Below are 26,226 nucleotides of genomic sequence, written 5' to 3'. Positions count from 1 at the left end.
TCATGGTACCAGTTTTACTGCACCAGTAAACTTCAACTTATTTTGAGATTTTTGTTTGTTTCACAATTCAACTTTTAGTCAGTTCCAATCACTGTGTGATGAATCCTTTCAATCTGATAAATGTGCTTCGGGGCAGTTGTAACTCATTTATAGAAACTCTTTGTTTTGAACTGTAAATAGACCCAAATAATAGGATAATCCCTTACTAAGAACATGATTTACATTCATTCTTCACAATTAAGAGGCATCCAATCCTACAATTTCATTGGTCGAGAGCACTTTGCTATATTGTAAACAATATAACACACCGAAAAGGTTAAGGTTTAACCATGAAATAACAAGTTGTGAATAATGTTTGGAGTAAAATAATTTTAATTCCTTTGAATAGTATTCAATATTGTACGTTGAAAATAAAATGTTTTCTTTCGTATTTATTTGGTTTATTCCTTGAAGGCTTACATCTTTAGATCTGCCAACAAAATACAGGTAAACAATATGTTGGCATTCAAGGAATAGTGTCTGATTAAAACTAAGTGTAGTCAAAATAAGCAGTTATTATAATTAGTGCAGGTAAGCTTAGCCTTCCAATTAAAATCTAAGGAAAAATTACCATTTTTCTGGATGCAATGATTTTTTTTTAAATGAGGAAATTTATTTTCTTAAGATTAATAAAAAAAATCCAGTCAGAATGTGGACGCTACATCCGAATCTTCTTTTAGATAGAGAATGATAGTGCCACGCTTCCTGTACGCTTAAGACCCTTAAAAAACTGTTTGAGGGCCCGTTGGTAGCCTTATCCACTTTACCCCCTTTTTTAGTGGCATTCCAAATTGCCTACCCTTCATCCAGGTCGACCCCTTTTACAACACCTACCTTTTTTGGGTATTGTTAGTTTGTTCTCTTCTTGCTCATAACATGTAATATTTTCCACTGGACATTGAGCAACCAACAATCAATTATTAAACTGATAGATATCTTAGTCTTTAAAAATTGTGGTACATGAAATACATTACTTTATGGAATAAGTTCAAGTAGTGTTGCATACAGAAGTGTGGATATTTATAATGTGGTGCTGTATCTAGGTCAGACAAAACAAACTGAAAAAGAATTTCAGAAAAATACAAGAAATTGTAGCATTGACAACTTCGTTTTATTCAATGATATCAAAAGTATGACTACAATTGTTGGTTTGAGATTCTTTGAAACGTTTCTGTTGGAATGCACATTTGCTGATGGAACATTCAAGTAGTATGGTCACTTGATTTAAATTCTATTTTTCGTATTTTTCTCCAAAAAACATCTTAAAGTGTAAAAATGAATTACAAATTTTATCTAAGAATTTGGTAATCATTTATGGAAAAAATTGTGTCTTCCTGGAATGCTTACATTTTAAAAATATCTATTCCTTGAATGTCAACAAATTAAATTGAATAGATGTTGTATTAGAAAAAAAAATAATTATTAGGAAAAAGGTAGTTTCAAGGTAAAAATATTTTTTGCACCTAAATGATACCACTTTTTTCAATTAAAAGTAAAATTTGTCGTGCAAATGATAACTTTTTTTAACAGTTAATTTCGGTAATTTAAAAAAAAAAAAACTATAAATACAAATTATTTAATTATTTTTATCATTTTCCTTATTATTCTATTCTAGTTCAATTTTACTTTTAATTGAAAAAAGTGATATCATTTAGGTACAAAAAAAAATTTCAAGTTCAAATTATAAAAAGTGAATTCATATTAAGGTTTGATTATAACAACGGGAGAGGCTAATTTTGTAATGTTACTCGATTGTGTGAATATGTTCTGAATTGGTCAGACAATACTTTGTCATGTTTTATGAACCTTGGGCTTTAAATATCAATAAAACATAACTAAGTATTTTCTAATCTAAACTTAACTTTTGTAATTGTGTTAACCCCTGAGGGTTCACGCCTATATATTAGTGAGTTTTGGTAGCGTATATGGCCATTCAGATATCCTCGGAAACAAGATTCTCGGAAAGTCGAGAAAAAGTTCGATCATTTATGCATGTAGTTATCTTTGTTTTTGATACGGTCCCTGTATGGACAGGGTACCACATGGCATTGTATATTTCAACAATCAAAGTTTATTTGTAAATCGGAAAGTAAAAATGTAGACTAGATTGCAGTAAAGAAATTATTTGTATATTCCAACCTATTCGCCGTTTGAGAAAACATAGTATGATTTGATTGAATGTTTAGTAAGTATCAAGTATAAGGATAACGCAATTATATAATTTAATTTTTGCGACGGTCTCTGTAGGCGTGGTGTGTATAGAATTTAATACAACGTGGTATGTGCATTATGACAATAAACCTGGGAATAGTATACTGAAAATACTAGAACAATCTGAATATTTCTGAAAGATTAACACGGGATATTTTGTATTGCCATCACAGCCTGAGCAAATGTCGGAAAGCAAGAAGAAAATTAACAAAACATTATTTCTGTTAATTTTTTATATCTTTGGTCGGAAACACAGTGGTCGGAAAAAAGAAAGATTAAACAAAACGAAATTTCTATAAAAAATATTTAATTTCATTAATATTGAATTTAAACAGAAGCTAGATTTATCGTTGAATATAACTAATAACTTTATATTATGTCCCACAGGTTTTAACAGTGAACACATTTATGAAAATTATATAGATGCAACAGATGACCACAAATTATCAGGGATGCAAACAAATAAATTAGTATCTAAAATTTAAACTCTAGATAGCTTAAACAATTCACAAGGAGTAAATCCTTGCATTTCACAAAAATACAAGTATTATTTTACAAAAATCATTTAAGTACTACCGTTACGTAACTTATGTTATATAGTTTAAGTATGGTATTATAATTATCTGCTTATATTTTGTATAGCAATATATTCATAAAATATAAAGTTTGCATTGAAGAAGAGATCGATTTGATAAAAAAAAATATCCATCAGGAATGTATGTTAATTATAAAGTTCAATTTTTTTTGTTTCTGTTTTTAATAGTTCAACCTTATAGTATCTAAATCTTTGCAATGTGGTGCGATTTTGGAATTTCAACTGACATTAGATTTATGCCTAGAATATATATACGCGATGACGCAAATGCATAATCTTATCCAGAATATCAGTGCGTATGCTTTCTATTTACCATTTCTTGCGCATGAATTACCGTGATTTCCCAATGAAATAAAAACCAATAATTTCACATCTGAAATAAACTCGATAATTTCACTCCTCTCACGTCATACCAAAATAAGTGTTGTCAAGACGTTGTCATTGACGTTACACCAAAGCAAATTGTGAATGCGAAGAAAAAGGTATAGTTTCTTGCATTTTCTACTTTATTTCCATTTAAAAGCCCATCGTCAATGTAATGCAAATAATAGCTAATAAAAGAATTCAAATATAAAAAAAAATTCAACTTGTGACGGAACAACACTAATAATTAAATCATGCACTACGCGCATTCGTGAATTAATGTGTTGTTTGGTCACTCATTGAATATTTTTCAATATTATTCTATAATTATTTTCACTCGCGGAATGTTCATTTTTGCATTTACAATCTGAATTAAGACCAAGGTAGTAAGATGACATGTGACTCTGAAACATGATCATCATTTAGGTATTCTGACCTCTAGTTGTTTCGCATTTCTTTTTCCTTTTTTGAGTGACTGTCCTATTATAAACTTAAAAATTTTCGAATGACTATAGATTTGTACCTCTGGAATAGATTACCTAAGCTTCATTTGGCAAAACCTTTGGTAATTTTGGGTCCTTAATGCTTTTCAACTTCATACTTTATTTGGCCTTTTTGGTCATAATGATTCGAGCGTCACTAATGAGTCTTTTGTAGACAAAACGCGCGTCTGTCGTGCAAAATTATGGTATCGATGGTATGATTTTTAGACGAATTGGTTCTTTTGAGAGCATGTTCAGGTATTCATAAAACTAGAATATTCTTCAAAACTAAGTGTTTCCTATAAAAAAAAAATTAGATTGATTAAAGTAACTTTAGGAAATTCTTAAAATTTGAGATGTTTTATCAAATCAAATTATTTGTTAGTATACAATAGGTCATAATAAAGCTGGTATGTTACTATTAAGAACAAAAACCATAACCTTTTTTATAAGTTGCATGCCACAGAGTCACATTTCACATGAAAATTGGACTTTCATTTTATCTATACCACCTCTACCATGAGAACTAACAGCTTTCTCGGGTTTACGTATTGCTTTCCTTTTTTTTAAGAAAGCAACTTGTTTTTTTTTTCCTTCACTGGGAATCGAACCCCGTCCTAGCAGTCTGTGTTGTGTGACTGATAACACATCGACGAAACATCTCGGCTGCCAATGGGTTGTAATTAAGATAATTATTTAAAATAAAAAAATTATACACAGCTACGACACACAGGGCATGCACCTATATACATATAAAGAAGTCTATAAAAAGGACCAACCAGCAAATTTAATATGTACCGGATCGTCTAGAATAGGCGATATTGCGCTGAAAAGGAAACCAATATAAAAGTCTAAAGATATTATTATAAGATCGAAACATACGAAGATGATTTATAAAATCGTGTTGACAAATATTTCGGCTTAACAAATAGACTTCGTCAGTGTCAATAATTTTTACCATACTAATTGTTTGTGTAAAATAGCTCAGTAATATTGGTAACTTTTGGTCTATTGATTTAATCCCAGCTCCATCAAATAAAACAAAACTCGATACTCTATTACATTTTTTGGGAGCATGATCACATACCCCACGGCCCCATATTGTCACTTGCCAAACATAATATCATCAGATACCTAAGTTGAAAAACTCATAACTTAGGCCAAAATTTCTCAGATAAAAGGGATGCAATTCTGTCATGTGGATTCAGAGGAGTTGCGTTGACAAACTGTTGCAGTAGTATATTTTGGGCAAAATTTCTAAGTTCAAAGAGACATAACTCCTAAAAAAAATTATCATGATTTCCTTTTGAAAAGCACATACATCTACATAGTATGTCCATGTTATCTACAAAGTTTCATGAAATTCTGTAGTGTAGTTTCAGAGGAGTTGCGATGACAAGAACTGGCCTGACGGACGGACGGACTGACGGACTAACGGACAGACGGACGGTTTTAAAACATTATATCCTACAGGACTTTGTTCCGTGGTGGTATAATAATCTTAGTTTGAAAATTGATCGTAGGTTACTTTACATCAAGTCTTACGAATATATGTTTTCATATTTTTTTTAATGAGCCACAGACTGTTTGTGCAAGAAAAAACCTATTAATATCTTTCTCTCTAGATTACTTGGTGATATCACCTCTGAATATACTTATTCTTTCAAAAGAAACTTTTTGTTGTGATTATATAAATATATTCAAAACAAATTCCTATAAACTTTCATGCAAAAACTTTTATTTTATGAATGGACATGTGTAAAGATAGTAATTATGGACATCCCTATTGAAAAGCCCCTAACATACTGTAATTGCTTGAAGTCTTTGTTGTCGACAGCGAGTGACCTGACACGATAACATTTAAATACCAGGTGTCCATGTACACACTGTTATGAAATTCATTCTCTGGTGGAGAGTTGTCCTATTATATGAATAAGAAGATGTGGTATAAATGCCAATGAGACAAATCTCCAAAAGAGACCAAATGACATAGAAATTAACAACTATAGGTCACCGTACGGCATTCAACAATGAGTAAAACCCATACCGCATAGTCAGCTATCAAAGGCCAACGAAATGACAAATGTAAAACAATTAGCTTGTTTTTTTCTTGAACAATTAAGTGGTTTTCAAGAAAAATAAATATAAGTACTTTTTAATTGTGTATTTATAGATTATTTGTCAATGTCCATGTTGTATCGAAAAATATCTCTAAAAATTGGTTTTCAAAGTTCGTATTTCTCCCTCTTTCTTTTAAAAACAATATCCGGTACTTCTCTCACATCGTGATTGTTTTACTTCAGTTGGCAAACCTCGGCAGAATCCGCTATCTTTCATCACTGTTCTACAGATGTGTGCCGAATGTGTTTTACGTTAGTCACTTTATTTTTAGAAACAGGAACGTACGTTTGTGATATATATAAAATATTACCAAATGTATTGTAATTGTCTATCATATTACCAATAAGCAGTATTGCATAGTGTGTATGCTAACTTTCGAAGATAAAGATGTTGTTACCCTTAAATGAGTATGGATTATTAAACATAAATAACATATTAATTTTATACACTATGAATAAGTTTCAAACAAATATAGTCTCTCCTGTTAATTTATCCATAGATACAGGATAGACAAATTTCTATAAACGCTTTTGTAAATTAAATACTCTGTTTTTGATTTTATAAGGCCCGCATTAAGGCCCTGTTATGGTTCAAGGAAATGAAAGTTTTTTTTTTCTTATCAATTTGAACATTTTGTATAGGAATACATAAAATCAAAAAGTTTGACTGAATTGCACACTGATTTTTATATTACGAAGTCGTTACATAGAATTGAATTTAATTAGGACGAATAGAGCAGTAGCAAAATAATGTATTTGTTTTACTCACAGGATCAAAATCTAACGGTACCAAACCCTATTTACACAGGAAATTAAATATTCAAAGAGTCATTGTCGTATATATTCAAAACAATTCAACCATTTTACATATTTCCATAAAATTCAAATACTATTCAATTCTACATATTGTAGCTAAAGGCATTTTGATACTAAATTGTAAGTTTACATTTGGTCATATTGTGCATCGAAGTACGTTGTTAACCAAAATAATTAATGTGTGTATCCGAACGACAATACATAGCTTGACTTCCAACATAAATTTGGTTTTCTTCCATTCTTATAAGTCTTATAATTTTTTCCATGTGTTCATTTCTGATAGAATTTTTATTTCTTTCCTGTATTGTGTTTGTTGTTTGTTTTTGTCACACACTAATTATGTTTATATGACAATAAAAATATTATACTGGTACAATTTTTAATAACACCAAGTACTAAAACATTGACATAATTGCAGTATTTCGCCATCTCCTGGTGTTTTTAATAACATGATCTGTTTAGAAATAAGTAATAATATTGTTAAAACCTAAAAGAACACACATTGCAAAGTGATACTAAGTATTTGAGTGAAGACTGAAAATCTTTTTGAAAATGGCCCTGATGTGAAACAAACACATTGGAAATTAGACCTAACTCTTTCTTGAATATTCCTTTTCTATTTTTGATTAGTAGAAAAATATTACATCGGTGTTTAAAAAAAAACTAAGGTTCCAACTCCCTTAGAAAAAGTTGACCTTAGGGTATTTGACTATTCTTTAAGGTCAATTTTGTCTTAAAGTTCCTCACGTTGTTAAGTACTTAGTATATCATTCACTTAAGAAAATTACTCTTGGCATTTTGATGAAGGTTAATCCACAAAGCGCTTCGGACACAACTTATTAATAAAGTGTTATATGTTTTTTTTCTCATTTACATAGAACAATAAAGAAATAGGTTTTCCGAAAATTCGACATTTTTAAAATTACCCATATTCATTCCTATTCCATACGATATCTCACTCATCCATAATAGCTGACTGACAAACTAACAATGAGGGTAATGATAACTGTGTATTAGGCGGGATTGTATTGGTAAAATCGGGTAACATGCGTGACTGTCTGATAAAAGACATACCAATAATAAAATTTAATTATGTAAGGAATTCCAGAATTGAAAACCCACTGAAAAATCGCGGTTGATCTAATTGAAAATTAAAACATAGCCTTACAATGTAAATAGTAACAGATGGCGTTGTAGTGGTAATTCTTTTGTATAATTTTAAATAGGTTTAAAACAAAAAGATAAGATAAACGGTATATCTAACAATACATTCAACTATACAGTTCGTTTGTCCTTGTGCAAAGTTCTGTTGTACTTACAGCTGAATATACTTCATTTGTTTTTATTCTAGAAACTTTGAGTTCTTACATTTCTAGTCATGTTCTTTGCTACTGAAAAAGTGATATTTGAATTTTAAAATTGCAGGAACAAATATCCTTACTTGTTGTCGAGTTTCCGATTTAATTGGTTTTGCTGCTCTTTACTGTTAGATGTATGAAAAATTCAGGTCAAGCTATAGTTGCATGTAATGAGCATATCAAATATATTTTAAAATATTTTGCATACACTTCATGTTAAACTTAAAGTAAAATTTTAAATAATATTTTCTGAAATATATCTGAATGAAATCTTTTAAATAGATGAACATTTGTATAAAATGCACATAAAGTTTTAAGTTAATCTGAAATCTCCAAATTCATTTCGTAGATTTTTATTAAATTGTATATGATGTTGCTACACAAATTTCCATGTTGATAAAAAAACTATCATTGTCATCGACTTCAGTTTTGCTGTATTAACCAATATTTTACCGAATCGGTGTTGAAAAAAGTTCAAAAATGTATGAAGGGCCTTTTGGGTCACAATGCAATTGTTGACAAGTTCGCTATAGAGAAACGCGTTTTAGCTTGTTTGCGTACCATAGAGTTCACATAAATACCTTAGAGCAACGAGTAACAGTAAGTTTGTGTATCATAGAGTAATGTGTTACACATTATTCGCGAAAGCTAGAGCAAAAGGTTAATGCGAAACAGAGATGGATTCGAGTTCCTGTGGGGATCGTGTATCATACAAAAATCTGTCAACCTTATTACGGACTAATATGATTATTTGCATCAACAACCGATATTTTGATCTTTAATTAACCGATCAAATTCAGATCATACTTCTCTGACACAGTCACTAAATTTAGACAAACAAAATAATAAACATTTTCTTAGATTTGCATCAACTCCATATGCATTCATCAGGGAACGAAGGACGTAAAAGCCACATCTCCCAAAATACTTTTCCATGCTTTCTAAAAGTTAGATAAAGTTAAGAGTGACTATCTAAAGATCAGTTCACGGAAGCAATCTGAAATATGCGTTTGCTTAAAAGTCAAGGCGGATCAAATATTCTTTAAAACCGTAAGCCTCTTTACATAATTTCTTGAAAGATATGTCGAAGGTTATATGTGATATTAGAACTGGGATGTATCAAAGAGAAAGGATTTTGAAAATGCTTGAAAAATACAAACCTTTCATAGATCCATCTCAAAAACGTTTCAGATAAATTCAGTTATAAACTTTAATACTTGAAAATGTTGATTAAGTTTCAGTTAGATCAATGTAAATCAACTCATCATAGATACCAAGATGTAAGTTTCAGCTCGGTGTCCGAAATTGTTTTTTTTTATCAAAGTTTGTTAAATCTTAAAAGATAAAGAAACCGGGATTAAAAAAAAAAAAAAAAACTACTTATTTCCCCCAAAATGCATTCACTGCATGGTTTTTTCTATAGCAAAATAATTGTCAAAGATAAATATTAATGAAAGTTCATAATATTCAATAAGATTTATCTTATAAGACAAACAAAAATAAAAGTTAAATTGCGTTTCAAAACTGACCAATGACAGGTTAAAAGTTACTCCGTAAAATGATTTGATTTAATGTTGAAAACAATACAATAATCTCAAACATGTCACGTTCCGGTCAATCACCTTAACCTGTTTTCGTTTTCTGAAAATTTGAACATACAATAAGAACCAAACTGTTCAATTTTCTGGAAATCATTGTGATATGTATATCTGTTTGAAAAGAATGTGGTATTTTGAAAATTAAATGCCTACCACAATTGCAGACGTGATACAATCATCACGGTGTTCTTCGTTCATAATTATCACTGCTTGAATAGATAAAGCAAGATTTTAATGAAGTTTGAATAACCGCAATCTTGCAAAAACTGATGATATTGTGCGTCGCTTAGCTACGATCAAATATGGTTTTTTTTCTCAGGACATAAAAACCCTGTTCATATTATTAATATAACACACTCCTTAGATTTAACCAATTGTATAGATATTTAGACAGAAATCAGATTAAGGTGTTAGAGATTTTACAATGGAAGTTGCTGGTATAAACCTTCTAACATTTGTTGGCTTTGTTTTGACAACTGTAGCTGCAGTTTTAGATTTAATTGGTTTCGTTTCTCCATACTGGTCTACTGGTAGTGGAAATGGTATAGAAGTTAACGCAGGACTTTGGAGATACTGTTATTCAGGATCTGGTACTTCAGTATGTGGAACACAAGGAGACACTTTTGATTTGGAATGTAAGTAACGTTAAGTAAAAAAGGAGAGTCGGGTTTGAGACTTTGATCAAAACACATTTTTTATTAGAAATATGATAACAAAATATAGTTACATCATTTCCTGCAACATCAACTCAGTATATCGTCCTGTACACAAACACTTCATAAAACATTTAGCGCACTTTATGGAGATTTGATGAAATATCAATCTCGGATCTATGGTATAACAGAAGTCGTCAATGAGAAATAATTTTGTATTTAGCTGATCTCATCATGTTTTTAGTATAATTCTTTCAAAATATGGCAATTTGAGTTCTTGCAACTTAAACATTTAAGTAACAACGCTGATTTTCTGTAGGTTTTTTTAGGGTGGTAAATCAAAATTTCCCTTGTATTTGTTTCCCCGACATAGTTATTTTCAAACAGACATGGTGTCTATAAATTGATATTCAATATTAAACGAAAATCAAAGTATGGAAGCTTTCTGAATATGCTTAAAGGTACTATTAAATAATGTATCATATTTTTGGTGATATTTCTACTTACAGATGGATCAGTCAAATGTGTAATTTTTGACAAATTTTTAGTATTTATTGAAAAATACAATCCCTATCATCACCAGTGACAAAGATATCTTCAAGATATCTTGATCTTACTCATTATCATACATTTTATTGAAATTCAATTTCCGCCATTTTAGAGTAATGCTACATACTATATATATCTAATTTTTAAAATTTGATTCGGAAAAGGCGGAATATGGAATGTATGCTCATTTATTTAAATGCTTTTTTGTTCACCTATTAAAAGCATGGTTCAAAGCCGTTCAAGCTATGGAAACACTTGGTTTTTTGTGTCTACTGGCTGCTGCTGTTGTTGTAATCATCAAATTGAAAGTCTTAAAAGATAAACCAGTTCTCAAATTTGTTGGCATTGGATGTCTAGCAGCGGCAGGTAATTAACATAATTGGAAGGTTTTTAAACCAAAACAATTATTTTCATTAAAACTTTCAATTGATAACAACATCATATTATGATTATAAACATACAAAGGCGTATGTAATGAAAATACATTAAATGAACAGATAAATTATTCCTTTAAATACTGTAATTCGTTGCTTAGTAATTGAAATTATGATATTATTGTAAAGACTTAAAAAATACATTCAAGGACCGATATTTTTCTGATTGTTCATATCAACGATGTTTTTCTTTTTTTCAGCGGCATTTATCCTACTCGGGGTGTGTATTTATGGAGCAAAAATAAACAGTACTGAGATAGGCAGTTTACAAATGGACAATCTTCATTTTGCGTTTGCTCTTGTCATCATTGCTGCCATCATCGCAATTGTTGCATCAGTATTGTTTGTCCTCGACAAGTGATTCAATTGAGTTTTGATAAATATATAACAAACAAAATAAGTTTTACGACAGTGCTTTTTTATTAACTAATGGAACATCTTCATTTTTCGTTTGCTTTTGTCATCATTGCTGCTATCATCGCCATTGTTGCATCAATATTGTTTGGCCTCGACAAGTGATTCAATTGTGTTTTAATAAATATACAAAAAAATTAACATACCGAAAAAGGTTTTGATTTAACCGTGATAAAGCCTTCGTTGAAATAACAAAATTATTTGTATTGTGTAGTAAAATTTATTTATTTCCTTGAAATAGTACATTTTAATATTGTACAATGTAAAACTAGTTTTGTTTTTCTTTACCTTTTCATAAAAACGATTGCAAAAATGAAAAGGGTTCTTTGACTTAAATTTGCAAATGCTAATCCCTATCGGGAGGGATTAAATTAAAATCATAGTACATCAAGTGTTCTGTAGTATAGCCTTTAACTGATGACGTTGTTTTCTGTAAATAAAAGAGGATATGGGTATACACCATTTTTTCTGTAGAAAAAAGGCATTCTAGAATGTTCGGTTTGTGGCCTCCAATATGTTGGTGAGTCAAAGCAGCCTTTCCACAAACGCCTCAATGGCCATAGGAGTGATATCTCTAAGAAGCCACTTCTCCCAGTTAGTCAGCATTTCAGACAGTCGGGTCATAAACTTGATGACTTTAACTGCATGAAAATCCTAGTGATTGAACAGAACATTCACTGGAGTGATGCTCAGCGACAGGTTCGGGAAAGCTTTTATATAAAGGAACTAAATTTACATCATCCAAACGGCATCAATAAGAAATACTAGCAGTTTTATTTTACACTCATTTTGGGATGTATATATACACAGTCACGTCTATTGAATATCGAGTTTTGTTTTATATTATGATGTTCAAGATTTGGGATTAAATCACTACACCAAAACTTACCTGTATTATTGAGCTATTTTACACATACAATTAGTATTGTTAAAATTATTGACACTGACAAAGGCTATTTGTTAAGCCGAAATATTTGTCAACACGGTTTTATAACATCATCTTCGTATATTACCATCTTATATTAGTACCATTGTGCAAATCTTCAGACTTGTATAATTTTTTCCTTATCTGCGCAGTATCGTCTATTCTAAACGATCCGGTACATATTAAATTTGCTGGTTGGTCCTTTTTATAGACTTTTATATATTTATATAGAACGTTGTTTTTAATTTAGACTTGTTTATATATATATATATATATATATATATATATATATATATATTTGAACGTTGTTTTCAATTTAGACTTGTTTATATATATAACCAGTCTAAAAGGGTACAACATCACCAAAAAATGACAATAAACGAACAAATGTAACTATAAATATTTCGGATAACAGATATCCTTCATCAGTATGAGCACGATGTAAAATGAATTAGATCAATCTTGAATTCTATACAATAAAAAAAAGTGAAACAGTTTCACCCGAACATCATATGTAGAGACGCTAATAAACTTTCAAAATTTCCAAAAAACGACTCAAAGACATGCCTAAAATGAAAATAGTAATTAGAAATATAAACTGGCACAACTCGAGAAACAAATTATTTCAACATCTTTATCCAAACCTCTGTCTTGGTTCCGTTTCATCGATGATGTTGACATGAAATGGATTGAATCCCAACAAAAATTGGATGATTTTATCAGACATGCAAACAACGCACACCAGTCAATTCAATTTACATATGAAATTTCCGACTCCAAAATATCTTTCTTAGACACTACTACATCTATTAAGGACGGTGTCATATCAACAGATCTCTACTGTAAACCTACAGATAAACATCAATACCTTTCTCCCCAAAGCTGTCACCCCAAACACTGTACAAAAAGTATCCCGTACAGTCAAGCTCTCAGAGTAAAGCGGATTTGCTCCTCTGAGGAGGCTTTCACTAAACGGTTACAGGAACTTCGCAATTTTTTGACCAAACGAGGTTATAAGAAATTGGACATAGATAAGGGATTTGCGCGTGCTAATAACAACAGCCGCAATGACCTATTACAGTACAAACAGAAGAGGCGCAGCAAAATAGTTCCGTTTGTTTTAACATACAATCCCGCCTTTACTAACCTTTCACGTTTGATCCGTGCCAATTGGCAAACTATTGCCAAGCACCCAAAATTGTCCAAGATCTTTCCCAATCCTCCTGTCTTAGCTTTTCGGAGACCAGCAAGTCTGAAAGACTTATTTGTGAAAGCTGTTCAACTGCAGGATGGTGCAAGTCGTGTGGTAACAGACGATGTCTGACTTGCCAACAAATACTGAATACTCAAACATTTACTTGCCACTCCACTGGGTCTGTGTACACTATATTTTGTAATGTAACTTGCAAAACACAGAATGTTGTATACCTTCTTCAGTGTCGATGTGGCATGCAGTATATTGGCGAGACAGAACAGCCTTTCAACAAATGGTCATCGAAGTGACTACACCTGCAAGCCCGACCTCCCCGTAAGTCGTCATTTGAGATCACCTGGGCACGCCCAAGCTGATCTCAAAAACCTTACAATCACAATCATAGACCACAACGAGGGTTGGTCAAGGGCCGAAAGACTTGCTCGGGAAAGGTTTTGGATAAGAAAGCTAAGGACAGTTTCCCCAGAGGGCATAAATGAAAAAACATAGAATGAGTCACTCATTTTCCCTACCATCACTCATTTTCCTGACATCATTTGTTTCCAGTTACTCCGGCTTCCTTACTGGACCCTTACAGTTTTAAGGATTCTTTTGGAATTTTTTGAATTTTACTAGTTTAAATACAAGGGTTCTTTTCATTTGATAGGGATGTTCAAGTACGCATCCACGGCCATTTTTTTAACCTTATCCCAAATTTACTATTATTTTTTTTCTTTTCATTATAAAACTGCTATTTATTTGGGATGATAAAAGCCTCTGTTTGACATATTTTACCAGCTTATATCGATCAGTGCTGTTTTTTTTTTTGGAGGGGGGGAATGTATTGACACGCAGTTATTGTAACATCTTAACTGACGCCATTTTGGAATTTTAGAGTTGTGCCAGTTCATATTTCTAATTACTATTTTCATTTTAGGCATGTCGTTGAGTCGTTTTTTTTTTGGAAATTTTAAAACTTTATTAGCGTCTCTACATATGATGTTCGGGTGAAACTGTTTCACTTTTTTATTGTATAGAATTCAAGATTGATCTAATTCATTTTACATCGTGCTCATACTGATGAAGGATATCTGTTATCCGAAATATTTATAGTTACATTTGTTCGTTTATTGTCATTTTTTGGTGATGTTGTACCCTTTTAGACTGGTTATATATTATATTTTGTAGTGTGTACTGTATCATATTTATATGATATATATATATATATATATATATATATATATATATATATATATATATATATATATATATATATATATGGATCTGTCGTCGAGTTGTCACTTGTTTAGACGTACTTATCATATAATTATTTCTGTGACTGCATCTTACGATCCTTTACGATAGATAACTTAACTAATCTGCAATCAATTCCATATTCATGCCTAATATATCATGTACTGTTTTACAACTCTAGATTCTACTGACGAAGAAAGGTAACACTAGGCCAGCGAAGGCTGAATTTTTAGTTTAGTCTAGGTGGCCGAGTGGTCTAGAACGATGGACACAGTGCAGGCGGTGTTGTCTCGATATCCCAATAGCACGAGTTCGAATCCCGGCGAGGAAAGAGCAAAATTTGCTTCCGCAAATTTGCAGATTTAACATTGTTGTGCTGTTATTTAGAGTAATTATTATAGGATTAAACACATTTTTTCTAGAGGTTATTGATGTGTAAACTGGGGCAGTTAACTCACAAACTTTTGGACTTTTATGTAAAGTTTGTGAGTCAGCGACCCAGTTTACACATCAATAACCTCTAGAAAAAATGTGTTTAATCCTTATAATTCTTAACCCAATCATTTGCAATTTTTAATTAACATTTTTTGGTACATTGGCATTTATTTACCATCAAATGCACAATTGACATTTTTTAACTAAGGAGTAAGCCGCCATATTGGCTTTCTGAAATCCATTACTATTCGATTAATGCTAAAGAATCTAAAATGAAATAACACCTACCTCAAAAACTTCATTTTAATGAGATAGTATTTAAATTTGAAGCGTACAAGAAACAGAATAATCTTCATCTTGAGAGACGTCAAGTTTTCCCCTGAAGATAATGCACCAAGCTCATTCATGATTTTTCGCAGAATTTCATTTTATTGTAAATTTATACATTTTCCAAGCTTTAATGAATTAATTATTGTCTTTTTAATATTCATTAGAATAGAAATAACAGTTATGTATTTGTTTTTTGTTTTTTAAATCTCAATTTGCTTGAACCCCTTGATCCATGCAACTGTATCGCGCATGAATAGATCACAATGAAGGTTACGAAAATAGTTTCGTCAACATGGTTTATCGAAGTGTAAACCAATGATAAAATGATAACGGACCAATCCAATTCAAGTAACTGTAGATATGCAAATCATATAAGAATTATATATATATATATAAGTCTGAAAATTACACCCAACAGTGTTAGAATATATATATATATAGTGTTTGCACCTCATGTTTGCGGTATACCATCTTTTTCGCAAGTTTATTGTTTTCTGTTTGGTATTAAATTAATATTTAAGATCCATTTTGTTACATCTTTGTGATCCGTTTGTTTGGCAATCGCCAATGGCAGTCAGCAGGGTTTAAGAACATCCGTTGTTCGACCTGCTAGTCAAATGCGTTTTGTTTAAATATACTTTTTCATTTTTTTGGTCTTTTGGAAAATGTTGTTTGTGCTGTATTTAGACCCCTCTACCAAGAAATTTGTTTTGCATGAACACGTATAAAAATTGCGGTTTTTATCCAACGCAATCATAGGTTTGAACGTTGTTTTCAATTTAGACTTGTTTATATATAGGACATTTTAGCGCCGGAATATTAAACTTATATGGATTTTCAAATAGGACGTTTGCGCGCAATTTCATGTGATGCTTTTATATGAATTAAAAGAGTATTTTTAAAAAGAGAGAAAAAATAGTAAGTTTTTAAAATGAATATATTTTATTTTATTTTACACATGAGTAATTCAGAAAGTTGGATTAAGTCAACAATACAAGAGGTAGATTTAGATATCAGTAAATGGCTGAAAGGAGTGTTTGTGATAGCTTTCATAGATCCAGAGGAAGTAGCAGACTTTTTTTTCGAGTATTACTTGACCGTTTTACCTACCGACAAGCCTTGTATATAGACTTTGACGAATCGTTGTTTCTACCTTATCTATTGGCCGCAGTTCCATTTACGTCAAAACGTAAGAACAATGGACCGAATCATTTCATGCCCATTATATTGAGCAATTTTATCATAGTCACCCATCAATGTATACTTTCCTTGACACCTTTGTTCATTCCTCCTATTCCCACTTTTTATAAATCTGGTAAGAAAAGTTAAAATGTCATGTGGGAATAGGGAGAAAACTTGTGCAAACAAAGGATTATACTGTATAAACATTGTTTAATCAACTTTTAATTGACAAGTGTTTTTTGGGATAGGTAATAGGTTATTTGTGTAAGTGTATGAATTCTGTGTTTTTATTTTAAATAAATATGCAAGAAATGGAAACAAATATAAGTAAATTATTTTATTTCTTTTATAACACAAATTCAACAGTAGATTCAAGCAAGCATAATAATATGAAACAAACAATACAAATTAACAGCACTAAAACAAATCAAACATTGTAGCACACACATTAGTAGTTCACTGTATATAAGTCTATTAAAGTTTATTAATCCATTCAACGTGAATAAGGTGGGAGTCTGCATCACCAAACTGTACTGTTGTGACTTCCTGGTTGCGGTATCTATCCATAAGATCTTATAATCTGTTGTTGATTTTGACATACTTTCGTTTTTGGGCCACTCTCTCTCTCTTCCCACCGGCTGCATACTGGATCATGGTCAGGGCGTAGCTTCCTCATGTTTCAGTAGTTTTATAAGTTTAAGATGTATGGATGTGGGTGTTGAACATATTTCTTCAGCTTGCTTTGCCATCCCTCTAGATGATGTGTAGTCCTCAGTCCCTGTGTTGTGTAATGGTCCAATCAGTATTTTATTACATAGTCTGTAAAGGGTGTTTAGCTGATGTTAGTATCAATCTGATCAATGTCGGTTAGGGCATTAAACCACACATCTTCGACCTCAGCAGTAGGTACAAGTGGAAGGACAGCAGCACTGCGTACTAGCTGATGAATGTTGTTGTCTTTCTTGTATGAAACCTGAATCCCTGTTCATTGTGCTTTTCTCCAGATGCATTGTGTGTAGTGGAAAAAAACAGGGGTTTGCGTTGATGTAAAGAAATACATAATATGCTGCATTTCGAATGGCAACTTCATAGTCCAGGAAGATAGTGGTAGGCTGAAGTTGTAGTTGGTGTTGGTGACATACATCTTTGAGTAAAGTCAGGAACCTTGTGTATATTAGTTCGCTCTTGGCTGGAAGTGAACTGTGTACCAGTGGATACATTGCGCCGTCAACCATTGTGTGAAATGTGTAAAGTTTGAGGAATAGACTTGGACAGGAGTAAAATGTACCTTCACCATACTCAGGGATTGAAGTTAAAATTTTGGCATGGTAGCCCACAGCTTAAATTTTGGTAGCCAATATATATAGTTCTATACAAGAAAAGCAGAAATGTTAGTAGCCCACACCAAATTATAGGGGCCATTGGCAAGTGGACCACTGCTAATTTCAAACCCTGTTATTACTAGTATATGATATCTGCTGCTGCTTATGTGTTAGATTCGTTTGAGTACTGAAGATTTACATACACCCAACTGTGTTGTCGTCTGTTAGCAGGAATGGGTCACCTTTGGTAGTACGTGCCCAAATACCCTTTATGTTGATTTCATCAACGTTTTTTTGGTAAAACTGGTAGTTTCTTCTTCCGTTTGTTGTACATGGAAATCTTGCAAGATGGGAAAGTTTGTTTTAATATTAACTATCATCAATATATGTGTTCGAATGACAATTTTTTAGGTTTACAAATTCAATTTTTTTAATCTTACTTCTAATTATCTGACTTATTATTATTTATTTTAAGGTAATTCTTTGAAGAAGAAAAAACATATTAAATAATATACTTAAACAGTGTAAGAAATATGTTTTCTTTTAAAAAAATACAGGTGAATTTTTAATTAACCTTGATTGTTATAAAAACTAATTATTTATCAAAACATCTATTGTTATTTGCATGTGGGAATAGAAGGAATAGTGATTTTTAAAAAGTGGGAATAGGAGGAAGACGCCTTTAAAAGTTGATTAAACATTGTTTATACAGTATAATCCTTTGTTTGCACAAGTTTTCCCCCTATTCCCACATGAAATTTTAACTTTTCTTACCAGATTTATAAAAAAGTGTGAATAGGAGGAATGAACCATTTGAAGAGCTATATGACCAAAGGATATTAAAAATATCCAAATCCATCTAAGGTCAACGCCATCAAATATTCGGCTTTAAGCATTCTGTTACAGGACCTACCTATTGGTTTTATTGTTGATTTGTTCTCGTCCTTAACATGCATGACATATTTTGCACTTTGGATATGGACAGAAATTAAAAAAAACAACGAAACAAATAATATGTAAGCTTTAATACGATCCTTTTGACATGATAAAATACAACGAAATGTGTATAGTATATGCATACACCTCACAAATATACATTGTCATTTTTTATTCCTTTTGTTTTTGATGGAAAGGAAGCTATGATGGTGCTATATTTCTGTGTGACCAAGCATAGCATACGCTTGATCAGACTCCTCTCCACAGTAGGAGCATTTGAACATTGTTCTTGATTATTTCCATCTAGAACGATAAACGTGACGTATTACCATCAAGACAGATAGTAAATGAAACATTTAGGATGTATTTTTTGTTAAAAAAACCACACACATTCACCCACTTTACACACTATTTGTACGTACGTCTCAATCCAGCGTGTCTGAGCTCACAGAAAGATTGTTTACATCACGAAATATTTACTGTATAAAATCCAATTTTTTTTCACTCGATAAAATAAGGACGCACTCGAAAAAACACGGACTGCTCTCGAAAAAACACGGACATATAAAAATGAATTTACTCTTCAAAGTGCCCTTTTCCATGCAAAAACAAGAATTTTTGTGAAGTGTCTGTATGCCTAAGTATATATAGATTCCATTTCGGCATTTTCGTTGATATTATTTGCATTGGTATGTGTATAAAAATGGCTTTAATCTATATTTTGGAATAAGGCATTGTAAGGATAAATTAAACGTTTTTTAAAAACAAATTAATGTAGGATGGTAATATCTTTTTATCAGAAATACTTATTTGCTTTCTATGATCTTTTATATAAGGTTCTAGCACCATGTTTTTTTATGTCTTACCAGAAAGGAAGTCTGTTAGTTTATATTTTTCATAATATTCACTCGAAAAAACGTGATCACACTCGAAAAAACCTGATCAAATCACTCGAAAAACCACGATCCTAGCCGGACACTATACCAACCGTGAAATAGTTACTTCATTATTTAAAATTATATAATGAGCAAAAGTATTTCCAAACGCATTTTATCAATGTTTATTTGATATGTACTGTAGCCGTTTTTTTTTTGTAGTAAAATTAATCCAGAAACATTAAATAAAGGTTATGGCAGATTAAGGAAAATATTATTAAAATCGGGATGATTTTTTTTTTCATTACTGCAACTTGTTGTAGATGTAAAAACATCCCCGAATTTAATTTAGTACAGTTGTTTCTGTGTTTGGATTACTTTATCATAGGTCCGTATACAAAAACGATAAACATCTTAATTGATACGAAAATTGAATGATGTTAGCAATATTTGAATTTCTAATTTGTTCTTCGGAAGATTTTTAGTAAATATGTATTATTTTTGTTGTTGAGTTGCCATCCCATTGGAGTGTACCCAAATAACGTTTTATAATAGAGAATATTATATTAAAATTAAGAAAGCATTTCAACGAGTTGAAATAAAAATTAATATTCTGAAGTCATATTTTAGGTATTCTTATAGCAAAACTGATATGTTACAAAAACACCATAAAAAAAAATGAAGACGTTGACATTGTGACATTTTGGTAGACGCCCTTTCAACGCATCGATATGCGATACAAATCGATGAAAATAAAATTGATCGCATAAAATATTTTCTTTTTTATTTGGAATTTATCATGTTTGCTTCATTTCTCCGTTCTAAAATGCATAATACATTATGTTTAATAGTTTTTCTATAACCAACACCAGAACTATACTAAAGTAAAACGTTAGTTAAAATTTTTGTGACGAATGCATTATCGGGATTTATATAATAGTTGGTTTTCTATTTTTGGGTTAATGCTAAACATGAGGTTGATGATCGAATAAATGCTTTTCAAATGTTCGAAAAACGGAGGCATGTTTTATTTTTTCTGACTAGATTAAATGTTTTGAAAAGTTTAACCCAATATTGATAATTCTTTATAGAACAGCTTTTATTTAAACGTTGTTGTGACAGTGTACTGAGGGGATTGTAATGATATCGAAGTTTTCATGGCATTCGTTCTTTTACATTGGGTTTCTTTGCTTTCAAAGCATTTTCCAAACTTGTTTAACATAAGGATTTGCGCGATCCACAATTTGATAACATATAATTTCGCTATAGATGCATTACCAACTGTGGCGCCCCCCTTTTGTGGGAAAAATTTGGGTTTTTTTTGGAATCACTGAAGCATGACTGGAGCGGGCCCAGGTCAATCAGTGGGCCCCCTTATAAAAGTTCTGGATCCGCCACTGATAAAACTCGTTGTGGTACTAATGAAATGTGAAATTCAGTTGATTAGTATAACACGTAGAAAAGAAGGACGTTAAAAATAAAGTGTATTTGAACGTTTGAGAGCAGAAATACCAAAAGGGCCTGTCACACCGCTAGGTTGAGCGACAGCAAACATGTGTAACCCCGCCACATTCTGTATCCTCCTTTCCCAAATCAAGATCCTGAAATTTAGTGGTTATCGTCGCTGTCGATTAATTTGTTTTTCGTTTATTGTTTTGTACGTTGTCTTTCTCGTTTGAATTGTTATACGTTTGGTAATTTCGGGGCCTTTTATTGCTTACTATACAAAAGTTGAGGTAGCAATACACAGTTAGGAAAAAAACTTAAAATTGACACTCATAATTTTTAAACACCCTCTTTCCCTTCCTTTCTAACAAATAAGGCTTAATATTTGTGTTATGCATGTGTATATTTATAGAAAGAGAATCTTCCATAGATTTGATTTCTAATGGTTATAATGGTGAAATATAATCTCTTTTGGGTGTAACCATGGCAACAATCTGCATTTCTTTGATACAAAATATTGCATAAAAGGGGGGGTGAACATGTCACAAAAGTCTCCAAAATTTGGTCCAAAGGAAAATTTCAATCAACTACAGTGATACCTTTCCTGAATCCATAGACATATATCAATCAAGAGGTCCAAAAAAAATCATATGCATTTCTGCTCGTTTTTCCATAAAATTGAATTGAAAAGATCGAGCGCAAAATCTTTGTTGATAAACACTACAATAATGTATGGACCTATGGGCGGTACGGATAGGAAAATACGGACTGTCAAACAGAAAAATGGCCTATAAAACATGCTAAAAACAATCTAAATGTTCATATAAACCCACTAAGAAGGCTATATTATTCTTCAATTATCTAAAAATCAATTTTATTGTACAAAAACTTTCATATTTAAAAAATTCACCATGGCCATAATGCGAAACTAAACTTCTAACTGTGTATTGCTACCTGAAGGCTGTACGGTGTCCTATTGTTGCTTACGTCTACGTCGTTTTGTCTTTGGTTGATATTTGTCTCATTGGCAATCATACCACATCTTCTTATCTTATAATATCTTTTACACTGATCCAAATAGCCACAACAGTGAACCTTGACTGAAGGAGTTGCATCAAAGTTTTATTACAATAACAGTATTCTATCACCTGGAAATTTACAGTCAAAATATCTAATGTAAACATGCTAATACAGATCCTACTGACTTCTTTGCAGTTCGTATTCACGTGTTCAGAGCGAACATAATTTCTTTTCATCACAATTATTAGACAGCCTGTCTGAAATTTAAATTGAATTGTCTTCTTATTCTGTTACAAATGAAAGTCTTCAGAAAATTTTATTTTTTCATAAGTGTCAAAGTGCAGTCAGTATAAGTTACCCCTATTTCAATAAATTACTCCGTGTGAAAATGGGTCACCGCATTTCATTTCCGAGATGAGTGTTTATCATGTGCTAACAATTTATCGTTCCAAAATTACGTTTGAAGAAATATTTTTTGCTCCTCTACAACAATATGTAATATATGATTTATTTCATTTTCATTCTTCTTCAACTTTTGATTTTATTGCCCTCTTGTTGCCTTCAAACTTGAAACTTTAAATTGCCGTTCATACCAGTGTGTGATACATGTATATCATAGGAAAAACTGAAATCCTTAATATCTTTGTTTCAAAAACTATATCAAAAATTCAAATTGAAGTTACGCATAGAATTGTATTGCTATTGTTTATTAGTCACAAATATGAAATTAGGAGATGAGGTATGATTGCCAATGATACAACTATTCAACAGAGCCCAATTAACGTACAATGTAGCTTTAAGAAATTATAGGTCACTGTACGGCCTTTAACAATGAGCAAATCCCATACCGTATAGTCAGCTATAAAAGCTATGCTTGTGAGCAAATAAACATCCTCCTAAACTGTGAAAATGGTGTAATAATACAACACAAGATCGAGGTTCATCAGATTGGCACAAAGCAAAAAAAAAAAAACTAAAATACAAAAGAAACAAAGTAACGATCTAGGAGTACTCACAGTTACCGAAACCTAGCCAATAACAACTATTGAATAAATCATCTTCTCCCAGGTCTAAACTATCATGTTTATTCCCATCACTGCGCATAAATGCTGCATATATAATGAAATCTGCATTAAATACACTTTTAAATGTGTAGAACCCTTTTTGTGTACATATTTGGATATTTTAGCATATTTTCCAGATAGTTAAAATTAGTCACATTTTTACAAGTCAATTATAATCTTAATTGTAGCTTCTGAAATATTATTTTCTTCATACATGCGAAATGCACAGAAAATAAGTTATTTCTGTGGCTCTGTAAGATGATAAAAGTGACCATAGATTACTAGACAAATGGGACCGAATTAGGGTGAGAACATTTCATTTTCCATATTTTCTTTATCTATAGGGCTCAAACTTTTATATTAACAATCTAAAAAAAAAAAAAAAACTTTAGTTGTTGCCTTTTTCTGATGCTTGATGCGCGACATATCTGAAAACAGGAGCAATTAAAAATCTAATTTGAATTAGATCGTTATATTTACGGGAAGGCATACTGGATATTTTACGGAGGGAACCAACCTAGCGCGCAACCAACCCTAACCTGGGACAGTGGTGCAACAGTACAACATATGAACAAACTATAAAAATCAGATGAAAAGACTTAACTCATCAGATGGACACAAACAGAAATACATACAACAAAAACACAGAGCGGACGTTGCAGGGTACTTATACATCCCCACAACAAAAAGACACTAAGTACAGATATGAGAGTACTCGCAGTTACTGACAGCTAGTTCAAAGCAAATAACAACGAATTAAAAAAATCATGCATCTAAGACTAAAATATCAATCAGTACACATCCAACATCCAATGGATTTAATGTAAAGACGTCATTAACAGTCAGCGAAAAACATGACCTTGTGCAATGCCAAGATACAGGTATCGACAGATTGTAGAGCCATGAATGTGCATATGTATATAAAAATAATATTTAGATTGATTTTAATTTACTGATAACAAAATCAATATTAATACCAATAAAAACAATATTCAAAGATCTAATTACAGTGTTGAATTGGTAACCTTTTAGAAGTTTATTTAAAGGATCGATATGTTTACTCGGATCGCATCTAAATTTCCGGGTTCGGTAAATAACATCTCCGTAAAAGTTAGAATGTGCTATCCCGTTTGAAATAAGTTTTCTACAGGTACAACCAAACTTTAAAACCAAATCTTTATATCTATGGAAGAATTAAGAAAAGGTTTTAAGTAATTTGTGGTAACGAAATCCCCGACTTAATAATTTACCAGTAATACATAGATTACGTTCATTGAAATCCAAAACGTCACAACAGACACGGGCATAGCGAACGAGTTGTGATAGATAAACACCGTAAGATGGTGCCAAAGGAACATCACCGTCCAAAAAAGGAAAATTAACAATAGGGAACAAAAAATCGTCCCTTTTGTCGTAAATTTTAGTGTAGAGTTTCCCGTGTAAAACTGAAATATCTAAATCTAGGAAGGGACAGTTATTACCGTTTATATTTGATATGCACATTTCCAATCCATAACAGTGAAGCTAGGATTTCAACTCCCTCTGGCAAACTTTACCCAAGTTTAATGTTCTGTTGAGGTCCCTCTCATTTTTGTGCTCTCCAGTGTTTTAAGGATGTACACCTCTGAGGAGCCCAAAATTTCTAGAATTAAACTTTTTTTAACCTGATTTTTTGACTGTAAGAAAGTCATTTGTGAAGAAAAAATCTTATGGTGGTGGTTAGTTTGTTTGTCTCCAGTGTACCTGATGAATACTTAATATATTTTCGGATATCATATTAAGTTCTGCACAAATCGGTAGACATCACCTTTCCTAACCAGCATTCAAATAAAAAAAGTAGATAATATTACCTAAACCATTTCAAGCATAGATATATAGGTATTTTTTTCAGAGACAAGTGCCTGTGTATGTATATAGGTCTTTTTTTCATAGACAAGTGCCTGTGTATGTATATAGGTATTTTTTTCAGAGACAAGTGCCTGTGCATACATATAATGCATTTATAATGGCAACGGAACATATTTTACAGTTAAGTTATTTATTAGTTGACTGTTTTCTGGTAGACGGGTATTAATTAAATATGCATCTTGAGTAGTTTTTCATCATTCATCGTTCATGAGTAACAATCATTCCAAACACCACATAAAATGGACCTACTGCTTATACTAGTAGTATCTCAGAAACGGACCTGATCACTGATCCATGAAATGAGGTCGAGGTCAGGTGAACCCTGTCAGACCGACATGTATACCTAACAATCATTTTATATCCCAGAGTTGATCGACTGATAATAGTATTCGAGGATCTTACCCTAATCGTGAATAATTAACGTTGATCTCTTAACCAAGACGTGCGAGACAAAAAATTCAAAAGTCAAAGGCACGTTTTTTTTTAACTAATTTTAATTGAAAAGAAATGTTGACTGTCTTAGAAATCAATGCAAGAAGTATCGATGCCAGAAAAAGAAACCATTTTTAATGAATATAAGAAGTTCAATTGAACTCTACCAGACAGACATGTGAACCTCACAATTATTCTGTACATTATATACATTATACAAAGATAGGAAAGGTATTGCTCATAGTATCTGAGAAACAAATCTAATCACAATAA

At 31.7% G+C, this 26,226-nt stretch overlaps 2 protein-coding genes across 4 annotated transcripts in view; one reads left to right on the top strand and one right to left on the bottom strand.

The window, feature by feature from the left end:
* Positions 1-26,226, bottom strand: part of LOC127729914 (INO80 complex subunit D-like) — a 325,825-nt gene that overhangs the window by 272,324 nt on the left and 27,275 nt on the right. The gene's annotated exons all lie outside the window — the stretch shown is intronic.
* Positions 9,920-12,089, top strand: LOC127729931 (uncharacterized). The gene is made up of 3 exons (XM_052237914.1): positions 9,920-10,217; positions 11,007-11,150; positions 11,419-12,089. The coding sequence occupies exons 1-3, from the start codon at positions 10,007-10,009 to the stop codon at positions 11,577-11,579; spliced, it is 516 nt and encodes a 171-aa protein (XP_052093874.1). The 5' UTR covers positions 9,920-10,006; the 3' UTR covers positions 11,580-12,089.

Source organism: Mytilus californianus, unplaced genomic scaffold (genome assembly GCF_021869535.1).
Source record: "Mytilus californianus isolate M0D057914Y unplaced genomic scaffold, xbMytCali1.0.p SCAF_2, whole genome shotgun sequence".
Taxonomy (NCBI): domain Eukaryota; kingdom Metazoa; phylum Mollusca; class Bivalvia; order Mytilida; family Mytilidae; genus Mytilus; species Mytilus californianus.
Note: the sequence above shows the minus strand (reverse complement) of the source record. Positions and strands in the feature narration are given on the sequence as shown.